Raw genomic sequence first — 14,892 nt, 5'->3', positions numbered from 1 at the left:
TAATAATTATTATTATTATTATTTCCATGGCACATTGTGGTAATTCATGACAGAGAGGGAGAGGGGAAAGAGTAAATGGATTAAGGCCAATGCTCAGATGTTTTTTGGTCTTCCTATCTTTTTCCTATAACAAATAAAACTATTAACAACAGTATTGACTGTTAGCATGCCATGATTCAGAGGACCACTAATTTTTTCGCATTTTTCAGTAATATGAGCATAAACCAACAAACCAGAACAAGAATGCATCTCTCCTCAATAATCTTTGGAAATGCCAACTGTTACTGTACCATAACAGATTTTTTATGTTAAAGAAAACCTCACTCATTAAAGATATTACAAATCAGATTCATTTTTTACTGCTAAAAATGTCTGTTACTAACATCTGTACACCATATCTCTTGAAAAAACAGTATGCACTCAGACACTGATCCTGAAATAAACCTGGCCTAACACCCAAACAAAAGTAGATCAGTAAACTCACCATAAACAATATGGAACACCAGTGGAGCGTAAGTTCATCACAACATCCATTAAAACTGGAATAGCACAGAAATTATCACTTGTTGTTTGTTGTTGTGGTCTTCAGTCCTGAGACTGGTTTGATGCAGCTCTCCATGCTACTCTATCCTGTGCAAGCTTCTTCATCTCCCAGTATCTAATGCAACCTACATCCTTCTGAATATGCTTAGTGTATTTATCTCTTGGTTTCCCTCTACGATTTTTACCCTCCACAGTGCCCTCCAATGCTAAATTTGTGATCCCTCGATGCCTCAAAACATGTCCTACCAACCGATCCCTTCTTCTAGTCAAGTTGTGCCACAAACTTCTCTTCTCCCCAATCCTATTCAATACCTCCTCATTAGTTACGTGATCTACCCACCTTATCTTCAGCATTCTTCTATAGCACCACATTTCGAAAGCTTCTATTCTCTTCTTGTCCATACTAGTTATCATCCATGTTTCACTTCCATACATGGCTACTCTCCATACAAATACTTTCAGAAACGACTTCCTGACACTTAAATCTATACTCGATGTTAACAAATTTCTCTTCTTCAGAAACGCTTTCCTTGCCATTGCCAGTCTACATTTTATATCCTCTCTACTTCGACCATCATCGGTTATTTTACTCCCTAAATAGCAAAACTACTTTAAGTGTCTCATTTCCTAATCTAATTCCCTCAGCATCACCCGACTTAATTTGACTACGTTCCATTATCCTCGTTTTGCTTTTGTTGATGTTCATCTTATATCCTCCTTTCAAGACACTGTCCATTCCGTTCAACTGCTCTTCCAAGCCCTTTGCTGTCTCTGACAGAATTACAATGTCATCGGCGAACCTCAAAGTTTTTACTTCTTCTCCATGAATTTTAATACCTACTCCGAATTTTTCTTTTGTTTCCTTTACTGCTTGCTCAATATACAGATTGAATAACATCGGGGAGAGGCTACAACCCTGTCTCATTCCTTTCCCAACCACTGCTTCCCTTTCATGCCCCTGGACTCTTATAACTGCCATCTGGTTTCTGTACAAATTGTAAATAGCCTTTTGCTCCCTGTATTTTACCCCTGCCACCTTCAGAATTTGAAAGAGAGTATTCCAGTTAACATTGTCAAAAGCTTTGTCTAAGTCTACAAATGCTAGAAATGTAGGTTTGCCTTTTCTTAATCTTTCTTCTACACTTCTATCACTTACATAATCATAACTAGTTTCACGATCTTGCATTTGAAACAGAAGTCTCCATAACTGTCAAATGTCTGAGCATACTGTTCCTTTTACTGATATTTAACCTTCATTTCAAGATGCTATTGGCATCTTCTGCAGTCATGGTCACAATTATTTGCTAATCGCATTGTGTATCTATGATTGTAGCAATAAACATTATGAATAACTTCTTTGACTTTTGCTACTTTGTGTCCATAGTCACTGTTAGTCAGTGGAAAGTTCAAATAATCAATAACTGTACATGTATTTATTTTTCATACATACTCTCCAGAGGCACAAGTCAATAATATTTCTGAGGAGAGCTCTCAATTGCAGATACCAGTAATATTTCTGAGGAGAGCTCTCAGTTGCAGATACTTATCTGCTGTGTTTCACACCACAAAACATTATGTTCAGCAATACAAAAGATCAAGAATCATGTCCAAATCAGTCTTGCTGTCTTATCAACATCAATTTGTGACTGCCTTGTTTGTAACCTGTATCTATGGTTACAGAAATAAATGATGTCTTGCAGTCTGTCACACATGCTCTTCTGAACGTTACTCATAGCAGGCTTTTTCATGCAGCAGGTTTACTAAAATACTACTGTTTCTGAACTAACTTCCCACTAGTTACACATATTGTGCCAGAATGTTATTTCTCAGTGTTAGTTTAAACTGTGGTGATAAAAGGTCATGGGATAGTGATATGTACATACACAAATAGTGGTAGTATCGCATACACAAGGTACAAAAGGGCTGTGCATTGGCAGAGCTGTAATTCGTACTCAGGTGATACATGTGAAAAGCTTTCCAATGTGATTATGGCCACACAGTGGGAATTAACAGACTTTAAAAGCAGAATGGTAGTTGGAGCTAGATGCACAGGACATTCCATTTTGACAATTATTAGAGAATTCAATATTCCAAGATCCACAGTGGCAAGAGTGTACCGAGAATACCAAATTTCAGGCATTACCTTTAACCACGGACAACACAGTGCTTAGTGGCTTTCACTTATTGACCCAGAACTGTGGCGTCTGCATAGAGTTGTCATTGCTAACAGACAAGCAACACTGCATGAAATAACCAGAGAAATCAATGGGGATGTACAACAAACATATCCGTTATGACAGTGAGGTGAAATTTGGCACTAATGTGCTGTGGCAACAGACAGCTGACCCAAGTGTCTTTGCTAACAGCATGACATTACCTGCAGCACTTGTTATGAGGTTGTGACCATATCAGTTAGACCCTAGACAACTGTAAAATCATGACCAGGTCGGATGAGTCCCAAAATCAGTTGCTAATAGCTTATGGTACGATTTGAGTGTGCTGCAGATCCCGCAAAGCCATGGGCCAAGTTGTCAGCAAGGCACTGTGGAAGCTGGTGATCACTCCATAATGGTTGGGCTGTTTTCTGCCATCACAGGTGAAGTATTACAATGTTGTTAGTGTCCTCTGACATCACTTATTGGATATAATTCGCCTCAATATGACATCAGACATCTTAAACCTAAGGCTATATGATATTTATTTACATTTGCACATTCTGTTTCATAAGTTCAAAGAAGTTCACTTACACAACTAGGTAACATAGTAGAGTTTCGCATTTAGTTTTTAAATTGTGAATTGAAACATATTTTACTGTTTTTATCAAAATATTGTCTTACTGAGTACGTGGGTTGGTACAATATATATGTCCATACTTGTCTCTCTTACACTTTTAATACATAATAGTTTTTATAGTATTAGGAGGTTTATTGCTCAGTTTGATCCCCATGTGCTAGGTTCCTTTTGGAGATATATTGAAATATGAAGTTCCTTGCTAATTTCTTGTGTCTTGATGAACATTGATGTTTTCAGAACATACATACATGGTAATGGTGCAAAATTTAATTCTTTAAAATCCTGCTTTACTCTCTAATTCTCTTCCAAGTACATCTATGTCTACATCATATTCCACAAGACACCTAATGGTGTGTGGTGGAGGGTGCATTCAGTACCACTATCTGATCCCTCCAACCCTGTTCCACTAGCGAATAGTGCGTGGGAAGAACGATTGTTGGTAAGCCTCTGTACTGGCTCTAATTGGTCGAATTTTCTCCTCATGGTCAATACGCGAAATGTATGTGGGGGAAGTAATATGTTGTCTGAGTCCTCCTGAAAGGTGCTGTCTTGAAATTTCAATAATAAATCTCTCCGTGACGCACAACGCCTCTCTTGTAACATCTGCCAGAGGAGTTTGTTTAGCATCTCTATAACACTCTCTTGCCAGCTAAACGATCCCGTGGTGAAATGCATGGCTCTTCATTGAATCTTTTCTATCTCCTTTATCAGTCCTATCTGATAGGGATCCCACATAGATGAACAATACTCAAGAATCTGTCATAGAAATGCCTTATAAGCCACTTCTTTCATGGATGAGTCACATTTCCTTAAGATTCTTCTGATGAGTCTGAACCTGATGTCTGCTTTTCCCACTATCTGTTTTTATATAGTCGTTCCACTTAAGGTATCTCTGGATAGTTATGCCTAGATATTTTACAGCAGACGCTGTCTCCAGCTGTTTGTCATCAATAGTGTAGCTGTACAGTAGTGGATTCCTTTTCTTATTTATGCACAATATGTGACATTTATTTACTTTCAGGGTCAGCTGTCAGAGCCTGCACCATTCATCAGTTCTCTGCAGGTTGTTCTACAAATTCTTTCTATCTTCTGGCATAGCTAGTTTGGCATAGACAACTGCGAATAGCCTTAAAGAGCATTCTACTAGATCATTTATATACATTGTAAACAGCACTGGTTGTATCCCACTTCCCTGTGTTACTCTAGATATTATCTTTACATTTATCTATTTAGTTCCGTTAAGAGTGACATGTTGAGTTCTGTCTGCAAGAAAGCCTTGAATCCTATCTCAGGTCTGCTCCGATACTCCATAAGCTCGTATTTTTTTCACTAAATGACAATGTGGAATGGTGTCAAATGCCTTACTGAAATCAAGGAACATGGCATCAACCTGAACACAGTTGTCCACTGCGCTGTGGATCTCATGGAGGAACTGAGCAAGCTGAGTTTTGCAGGTTCTCTGTTTGCGGAATCCATGTTGATTTTTATAGAGTAGATGTTAATTTTCCAAAAACATCATAATTCTGAAGCGTAAAACATGGTCCATAATTCTATAGCAGACTGATGTCAACGATATAGGTCTGTAATTGTGTGGATCTGTCTTACGGCCTTTCTTAAAAATGGGAATGATCTGCACTTTTTTCCAGTCATTAGGTACCTTACATTGCTCAAGCGATCTACAATAAATTACTGCTAGAAGGGGAGCAAGTTCTTTTGCATAATCTTTATAGAAACTTATAGGTATCTCATCTGGTCCTGAAGCCTTTCTGCTACTAAGCGATTGTAGCTGCCTTTCAATTCCACAATCGGTTATCTCAATATCCACCATTTTGATGTTTGTACAATGACTGAAAGGAGGTACAGTGTTATGATCTTCCACGGTGAAACAACTTCAGAAGACCGAATTCAGTATTTCGGCCCTCTCTGTGTTATCTTCTGTTTTGGTGCCAGTGTGGTCACTGAGAGAATGAAAAGATGATTTTGACCCACTTACTGATTTTACATACAACCAAAATCTCTTAGAATTTTTGCTCAGGTCTGTTGACAACGTCTTACTTTCAAAATCATTGAAAGCTTCTCTCATTGCTCTCCTTACGCTCATTTTCACTTCGTTCAGCTTTTGTTTGTCAGCTAGGGTTTTACTTCTCTTGAATCTGAGATGAAGTGCTCTTTGTTTACATATCACTTTTCTAACATGGCTATTAAACCATGGTGGATCTTTCCCAACCCTTGAAACCTTACTCGGAATATACTTGTCTAGGGCATGTTGAACGATGCCTTAGATTTTTTTCCATTTGTTCTCCACATTTTCATCCTCATCACCGAATATTTAATGATGGCTGCTGAGATATTCTAACATTTGTATCCTGTCTCCCCTGCTGAGCAAATATATCTCCCTACCTTTCTTAACATTCCTTGTAGGACCCGTTGTCATAGATGCTTCACAGCCTTATGATCACTTATACCTTCCTCTACGGAAGGCGTGTGTTGCCAGGAGGTCTAAGACATTACCCTCATGAGTTGGTTCTCTAACTATCCACTCAAGGCAATTTTCAGACAAGACATCCAGAACAATGCCACATGATTCTCTGCCTCCGGTACCAGTTTTGATGGCATAACACTCCCAATCTATACCTGGCAAGTTTAAGTCGCTCCCTATTACGACGGCATGCTCAGGAAAGTTACTAATGATATTTTACAAGTTCTGTCTGAAGCGCTCTACAACTACAGGTCCTGAGCCAGGTAGTCTATAAAAGCATCCGCTCACCACTTCTGACCATTCTTTGATACTTAATTTTACCTAGATCAATTCACATTCGGAATCCGTGATAACCTCACCAGATTTTATCGAATTTTTTACTGCAATAAACACACCGCCACCATTAGTGACTAACCTATCCTTACAATAAACATTCCAATTTGAACTTAGGATTTCGTTGTCATTGACATATGGTTTCAACCAGCTTTCTGTTCCCAATACTATCTGTGTATTATAAACTTCAGTAAGCGATACTAATTTGGGACTTATCCTAGGATGCTCCTGCAGTTTACTAAAATCATATTAATCTTTTCTATCTCTGATCTGCAAGGACCATGATTCTCTGAGGTCGCTGTGGTTGATTTAACTGGCAAATCGTTTTTGTTCCCAAGTGAGGGGTTCTCTAACCTAAAAAAGCCCCATGTGCCCACCACACGTAATCCGCCACCCTAGTAGCCACTTCCTGCGTATAGTGCACACCTGACCTATTAAGGGGAACCCTACAATTCTGCACCTGATAGTGGAGGTCATGAAATTCACATCCGATAGCATCACAGAGTCGTCTGAGCCTCTGGTTTAGACCTTCCACTCTGCTCCAAACCAGAGGACCACGATCAACCCTGCGTACGATGCTACAAATAGACAGCTTAGCCTGGACCTTGCATGCATTGCTAGTTGCCTTCACCAAATCAGCCGGTCGCCGAAAGGAGTCAAAGATGGCCTCAGAACCCAAGCGGCAGGCATCATTAGTGCTGACATGTACCACTACATGCAGCCGGTTGCACCCAGTGCATTCGGTAGCCACCAGCAGGGCATCCTCCACATCATGGACGAGACCTCCCGGCAAACATATTGAATGGACAGTGGAATTCTTTCCTGCCTTGCCTGCTATCTCCCTGAGGGGCTCCATTACCCACCTAACATTGGAGCTCCCAATGACTGGCATACCCACCCTCTGTACTTGTCCAGTTTGGGCAGGAAAATCGGCCGTTGGCCCAACAAGAGAAGAATCCCCTGCTGGCTCAGAGCTATCATCAACACTGGGTAGCACCTCGTACCTGTTGCTAAGACATAGGGAGCCAGCTGCATGGCCTACTCCCTCTTTTGCCTTCTGTCCAGTGACACGCAAACCCACCACTGTCTGCGACCCCCTCTGGAGTGAGGACAGAGTGGTCAGATGTTGCGTATCAGAAGCCGCAGCAACGTCCAGATCACCATGGGACTCCAGTGGCACCAAAGGTGTCGCGGGACTCGTCACTAGTGCCCTGCCATCACCGCAATTTTGAGCATTAGCTAGAAGCTTATTGATGGCAGCCAGTGCAGCTTCCAGTGTTAATGGACAGCAGCCAACTCTCCTTGTATCCACTCAAAACAAGCACAATCCGTAGCCATATCATACCGTGTATAAAATAGATATAAGGTCTCAAATGGCACTACTGAATTTGAAAATATACCAAAGAAAAATAAAGTAACACTAAAAGCTGCTGTGCAGATTTATCACTGTACTCTGAGACCACAAGCTATTAAACAGAGATAAATTTCTCTACTGAAGTTGATGTATTTACAGATACCTGTTATTAGAAATCCTGTGTGCTGGAAAGTTACTGTACAAGATAAATATTCAAACTAGAATGCACTGATCTAAACTGTGTGCTGTCTACTAGCAGAAAATTTAAACTTAGTGGTGTGACAGAGTTTCAGGTGATGGGAAAATTTACAGTGGGAAGCCACCCTACACAAGGATATTCAAAGGACTTATGCAAAGACAAAAACTACAGTTCATTTTCCAACCACTAGTCTACACAATAAAATACGCATGTACAGTTCACTTCTTTGCAGAAGCACCTGAACAAAAAACAGAGACTAAATTAATTTATAGTTTATCAGACAAGTGCTTCTGCTGCATGTCCTCTTGGCTCAGCAGCTGCCACTGCTGCTACACTCGTTCTACTAGGACTCTTTTGTATTCTGAAAGTACTCTGTGCTGCAGGAGACTTTCTTCCAGAAAGTGATCCCTTATTTTAGATGTAAGTGAAAATGTACATAATTTGTAATAATAATTGGTTGCTCATTTACGTAGCTTTCTAGGATGTTTAGGGCATAACAGTCTTTACTTGCTGTGAACTAAGATGTGCCACATATATGCCCCATTTGATGTTCCTTTGGATCTTCAGGCCCAATAATTTTTCTCTTTACTACAGACTACAGGTTAACTATCAATAGAGATGCTTGGATATTGGACATTTCTATTTTTGCTCACTGGACAGTGACAGTGTTTATTTTTTCTTGAACGTCATCATAACTCTCTCTCTCTCTATCTCTCTCTCTCTCTCTAACTTCCCCCCCCCCCCACTCCCTCCCTCCCACGACAGGCCTACAGGTGACAAAGACTCCATTTCATAAGCATTTGGAGACTAATCTAGCTGTGTTGTGTGTAAATGACATGGTCAGCCATGTCAAATGCTTTAGTTAAGTCAAGGAATATTTCTGCTATTTGCACTTTACTATCCATAAGTTTTATTTTAGAAAACTATATATGCAGTCATCCATTTCCCTTTTTAAATTTTCTAACCTACCTGCCCGATTAAGGGATCTGACATTCCACGCTCTGATCCGAAGAATGCCGGTTTTCTTTCTCCTGATAACGATGTCCTCTTGAGTAGTCCCCGCCCGGAGATCCGAATGGGGGACTATTTTACCTCCGGAATATTTTACCCAAGAAGACGCCATCATCGTTTAACCATACAATAAAGCTGCATGCTCTCGGGAAAAATTATGGCTGTAGTTTCCCCTTGCTTTCAGCCGTTTGCAGTACCAGCACCGCAAGGCCGTTTTGGTTAATGTTACAAGGCCATATCAGTCAATCATCCAGACTGTTGCCCCTGCAACTACTGAAAAGGCTGCTGCCCCTCTTCACGAACCACACGCTTGTGTGGCCTCTCAACAGATGCCCCTCCGTTGTGGTTGCACCTACGGTACGGCTATCTGTATCGTTGAGGCACGCAAGCCTCCCCAGCAACGGCAAGGTCTATGGTTCATGGGGGGAGGTCTTTACTATCCATAAATTTTATTTTAGAAAACTATACATGCAGTCATATACCACAGTCTCCACATGGCTGGTTGAAGGTTATATGAAGCCCAGAGCACTGAAGAAGTGCAGCGACCTAATCAGCTATATGTACTCTTTTTTTATTTATTATTCTATTTCCACATAGTATGTGAAGACAACATCTCATGTTATTTGGTCTCAATAAGACGCTATGCACTTTGATTTTTGAATCATTACCTGAACAACACAATCAGTATTTCTCAAGACAATAAAACTACTCATTACAGTCAACTATTAACAGCTATATTACCATAGCAATAATAGGCCTGTCTGTCATAAATTAGAAATACACTTTTTGGACCACTATCTGCTGAGGCCATGTATATACTGAAATTGATAAAGTGACCAGAATGCACTTATGCCTGTTTCCACTACTTAGAACGAGTGAGATAACATCTATTCCAGATGTTCACCATCGCTCAAACTGCCATTGCAGGCACCAACTTGTGCACATTGTCTTGAAAATGATTATAAATTACTATAGCACACATTATAAAGTAACAGTGTTATGAGAAGGAAAGTTCACACACACACACACACACACACACACACAACTCACACACACGACTGCAGTCTCAGGCAACTGAAACCGCACTGTGAGCAGCAAACTGGAGTAGGTGGTGGTAGGAGGATGTAAGGGACAGGTCTAGCATCTAGGTCTGTTGCAGGAGTATGAGCCATGAGGTAAGAGATTGGGAGCAGGTGTTGTGTAAGGATGGACAAGTATATTGTGTAGATTTGGTGGACGGCGGAATACCACTGTGGGAGGGGTGGGAAGGATAGTGGGCAGGATATTTTTCATTTCAGGGCACGATGAGAGGTAATCAAAACCCTGCCAGAGAATGTAATTCAGTTGCTCCAGTCCTGTGTGGTACTGAGTTATGAGGGGAATGCTCCTCTGTGGCCAGACGGTGGGACTCCAGGAGCTGGTGAGAGACTGGGAAGATAAGGCACTGGTAATTTGTTTTTGTACAAGGTTTGGAGCATAATTATGGTCAGTGAAGGCTTCGGTGAGACCCTCAGTACATTATAAAGTAAAATCCATCATATTGTAAACTTAGAAAGTTAAAAACTCTGGGGAGAAAAAATTATAACACTAGTTGGGAAAACTAAGTGTATGTTGTGATTAGTGCCAGAAGCTGTAAACCTAACTCTGCAACATTCCTTAGGAGAGAATGAGAACACCGGCACAACTAACTGTATCAGTCATTAAAGAATGCCTGAAAGGAATGTAAGTCACAATGGCAAAAACAATACAAAGTCAGCTAGAGTATCACTAATCTTAATTCAAACAAATAGTTATTAGGATTTGAGAGTATTATGGTTGTCCAGCTGTTCCACTGATTGGCCTGTATCATTTGTCGTGAGGAAATAGCAACACAAGATTTTTCAAAATGTATAGCAAATAGCCTCTGTCAACAATATTGTAGTTAAAGTTAGTAATAATGCACTGCAGACTGTAATGTAGCAAGGCATGTGTATAAAATCCATGTGCCAATTGTAATACTTAAAATGTGGTTTAATAAAATAGCACTATGTCGACAGTATTCTTCAAATGTTTGAAAATATGTACAATTTTATGTCAGCTGGGCAGTGTTTTAAAATATTGAAAAATCATGTGCATCTAATCCAAAGCAGTATTCTCAGTTCAGAATTACAACTCGTAATTTAGCCACTGAAGAAAAAAGTTTCAAGGCCAATGTGTTGCACTGCCCTTGATAATGTGAGCCCTACAGCTTGTGTTATGTGGATAAACTGCCTCTGAGTCACTGTTGGTTTGTGACTTCTGAAGCCACGCTGAGAGTGAGTTAGTATATAATTTTTGTTAATGAATTTTATTGTACTCATATGTTCTAATATATCTTTATGAAGGAATTTATTTTACATGTACCAGATACAAAAAATCTAATATTTGTGGGGATCATCATGTTACAAAATGCACAAAATAGATTTATAATCCAAAAAAACTGTTCACCAGTTTACTATAAATAAAATGTAAAACATTAATATATACATTCAGTTTAAACAGATTCAGTACACAATACCTGCACACATCTAGAATTATGATCTGTGTTTGGTTTTAGATTTCGTTCATCTATACACAATAATATTAATGAGCTCAAAGACAACTTAATTGGAGATTTGGGTATCAGCTCTCTCTCTCTCTCCCTCCCTCCCCCCTCCCCCCCCCCCCCTCTCTCTCTCTCTCTCTCTCTCTCTCTCTCTCTCTCTCTCTCTCTCTCTCTCTCTCTCCCTCCCTCTCTCTCTCCCTCTCTCTCTCTCTCTCTCTCTCTCTCTCTCTCTCTCTCTCTCTCTCTCGCTATATACACTTGTTTGCACCTTGTTCCTCAAGTGAAACTAGAAACACAAAAACACAGCAAATGTCATATATTAATGGCACTTACATTTGTTACATATTGGCTTCATATAACAGATATTGATATTCATAAAGCATGTGACTGTGCCTTTCTTCACTTCCTGGAATGAAGGATATTCTGTTGAAAATTCTGCTGGCTCAACTTTTGCAGTGTCCTAGCCATTCCTAAACCACTTCTGTTTCCTGCACCCTTTCATCATTTCACTGTAGTTGATCCACATACAAGATCAATTTTTTTACAAACTGTGCTGCAAATACTGTGCTGCCATCTATGTGATTATGGCACTTAACTACCTGTCTACTAGCATGAATAGCCAATAACAGCAAAACATAGCACCTGGTCAGTGAATACATTGCACACAGTAGCACCCGCCGTACCATCAGAATCTTCCCTCAATCCAATTTTCTCTGAACTGCACTGGTAGAAACAGTCCCTCTAGTGCATCATCAATTTCTCCAATCCCCTTACCACACTCTGCACTACTGCCTACCCTGTGACACAACATTTCCACTCACTTATTTCTTGTGACTATTAACAAAATTTATCCACGTTTTGCATTGCTTCTGAAAGCTAACTATCTTTACTCTCCTACCTCCCAGTAATTCCCAACGCAACCTTGTTTCACATGGCTACGCTGCCTCTGAGCTGGCATGTTTTGCTCTCCTTCAACACCTATCTGCAAAAGCAGCCACACACAAACAGTCAGAATTATCAGCGTAGGTAGTTATATGCTGCAGGGCACAGTATTGTACTCTGAAATTACTTTTTATTGCAAAATTGAAGACTGTATATAGTGCTGTATTAGAAGAATAATGATAAGTAGTCCAGTGAATGTGTTTGTACTAGTGGTTTGCAAACATACACTGATAGTTCAGCTAATGACAGAAATTTTTTGTAAGCTATGGACATTCTGTGAGGCCAGGAATTTTTATTATTGGTATGAGATGCATTAATGTAATTTTATTATATTTTCTTGTTTGTAACTTAAGTTACTTGTACATATTTTCTGAAGTGGAAAGTGCAGTTGTGAATACAAGGTGAAAAAAGCTTAACTTTACTCTCATTTACAAAACGTAAGTAATTCTGCTATATTTTTAACTCTTCATCATTTTAGGCCCTTGAACTCCTCACACCGCATGTGTCCATGAATGCAGAAGCACGAGCTTGCTGCCATGCTCGAAGAGCAGCAGCTTTATGTCGCCTTGGGCTGCTCCCACAGGGATTGGCTGACCTAGAGGCTGCGTTACAACTGCAACCAGAAAATGAAAAACTGTGGAATGATATGAAACTTGTCAAGAAAGCAATTGAATCTCAGACACAAGAGACATCTTCAGATGATGATTAATCATAATGTCCACAACATTGATCACATTAGAGATGGATATGCTATGTTGTTAAGGTTGGTTACTTTATGGAGACTTAATCCTGAATTAAACCTGATAAGTATTAACTTGCAATAGTACAATACCATATTAAAAATGAGGGCACAAAGCAACATAAAGGATAACTGAAGTTAATTTTTGTGACAGGGAAATTCTAAATTTAGCAGGTGGCAACAGGTACTGTTGTTGTTGTGGTCTTCAGTCCTGAGACTGGTTTGATGCAGCTCTCCATGCTACTCTATCCTGTGCAAGCTTCTTCATCCCCCAGTACCTACTGCAACCTACATCCTTCTGAATCTCCTTAGTGTATTCATCTCTTGGTCTCCCCCTATGATTTTTACCCTCCACGCTGCCCTCCAATACTAAATTGGTGATCCCTTGATGCCTCAGAACATGTCCTACACACCGATCCCTTCTTCTGGTCAAGTTGTGCCACAAACTCCTCTTCTCCCCAATCCTATTCAGTACCTCCTCATTAGTTATGTGATCTACCCATCTAATCTTCAGCATTCTTCTGTAGCACCACATTTCGAAAGCTTCTATTCTCTTCTTGTCCAAACTATTTACCGTCCATGTTTCACTTCCATACATGGCTACACTCCATACAAATACTTTCAGAAATGACTTCCTGAAACTTAAATCTATACTCGATGTTAACAAATTTCTCTTCTTCAGAAACGCTTTCCTTGCCATTGCCAGTCTACATTTTATATTCTCTCTACTTCGACCATCATCAGTTATTTTGCTCCCCAAATAGCAAAACTCCTTTACTACTTTAAGTGTCTCATTTCCTAATCTAATACCCTCAACATCACCCAACATAATTCGACTACATTCCATTATCCTCGTTTTGCTTTTGTTGATGTTCATCTTATATCCTCCCTTCAAGACACCATCCATTCCGTTCAACTGCTCTTCCAAGTCCTTTGCTGTCTCTGACAGAATTACTATGTCATCGGCGAACCTCAAACTTTTTATTTCTTCTCCATGGATTTTAATACCTACTCCGAATTTTTCTTTTGCTTCCTTTACTGCTTGCTCAATATACCGATTGAATAACATCGGAGAGAGGCTACAACCCTGTCTTACTCCCTTCCCAACCACTGCTTCCCTTTCATGTCCCTCGACTCTTATAACTGCCATCTGGTTTCTGTACAAATTCTAAATAGCCTTTTGCTCCCTGTATTTTACCCCTGCCACCTTTAGAATTTGAAAGAGAGTATTCCAGTCAACATTGTCAAAAGCTTTCTCTAAGTCTACAAATGTTAGAAACATAGATTTGCCTTTCCTTAATCTTTCTTCTAAGGTAAGTCGTAAGGTCAGTATTGCCTCACGTGTTCCAGTATTTCTACGGAATCCAAACTGATCTTCCCCGAGGTCGGCTTCTACTAGTTTTTCCATTCGTCTATAAAGAATTCGTGTTAGTATTTTGCAGCTGTGGCTCATTAAACTGATTGTTCGGTAATTCTCACATCTGTCAACACCTGCTTTCTTTGGGATTGGAATTATTATATTCTTCTTGAAGTCTCAGGGTATTTCGCCTGTTTCATACATCTTGCTCACCAGATGGTAGAGTTTTGTCAGGACTGGCTCTCCCAAGGCCGTCAGTAGTTCCAATGGAATGTTGTCTACTCCGGGGGCCTTGTTTCGACTCAGGTCTTTCAGTGCTCTGTCAAACTCTTCACACAGTATCGTATCTCCCATTTCATCTTCATCTACATCCTCTTCCATTTCCATAATATTGTCCTCAAGTACATCGCCCTTGTATAGACCCTCTATATACTCCTTCCACCTTTCTGCTTTCCCTTCTTTGCTTAGAACTGGGTTTCCATCTGAGCTCTTGATGTTCATACAAGTGGTTCTCTTATCTCCAAAGGTCTCTCTAATTTTCCTGTAGGCAGTATCTATCTTGCCCCTAGTGAGATAAGC

General features: G+C 40.0%; 1 protein-coding gene across 1 annotated transcript in view; it reads left to right on the top strand.

Annotated features, from left to right (window-relative positions):
- The window catches only part of LOC126252326 (dynein axonemal assembly factor 4-like), a 130,992-nt gene extending 118,066 nt beyond the window's left edge, over window positions 1–12,926 (top strand). Inside the window, exon 7 of the mRNA XM_049953213.1 lies at window positions 12,696–12,926. Coding sequence (XP_049809170.1) covers window positions 12,696–12,926 — 231 coding nt within the window. The remainder of the gene's footprint in view (window positions 1–12,695) is intronic.
- The last annotated feature ends 1,966 nt before the right edge of the window (window positions 12,927–14,892 follow it).

The sequence above is a fragment of the Schistocerca nitens genome, chromosome 4 (genome assembly GCF_023898315.1).
Source record: "Schistocerca nitens isolate TAMUIC-IGC-003100 chromosome 4, iqSchNite1.1, whole genome shotgun sequence".
In the NCBI taxonomy this organism is placed as follows: Eukaryota; Metazoa; Arthropoda; class Insecta; order Orthoptera; family Acrididae; genus Schistocerca; species Schistocerca nitens.
Note: the sequence above shows the minus strand (reverse complement) of the source record. Positions and strands in the feature narration are given on the sequence as shown.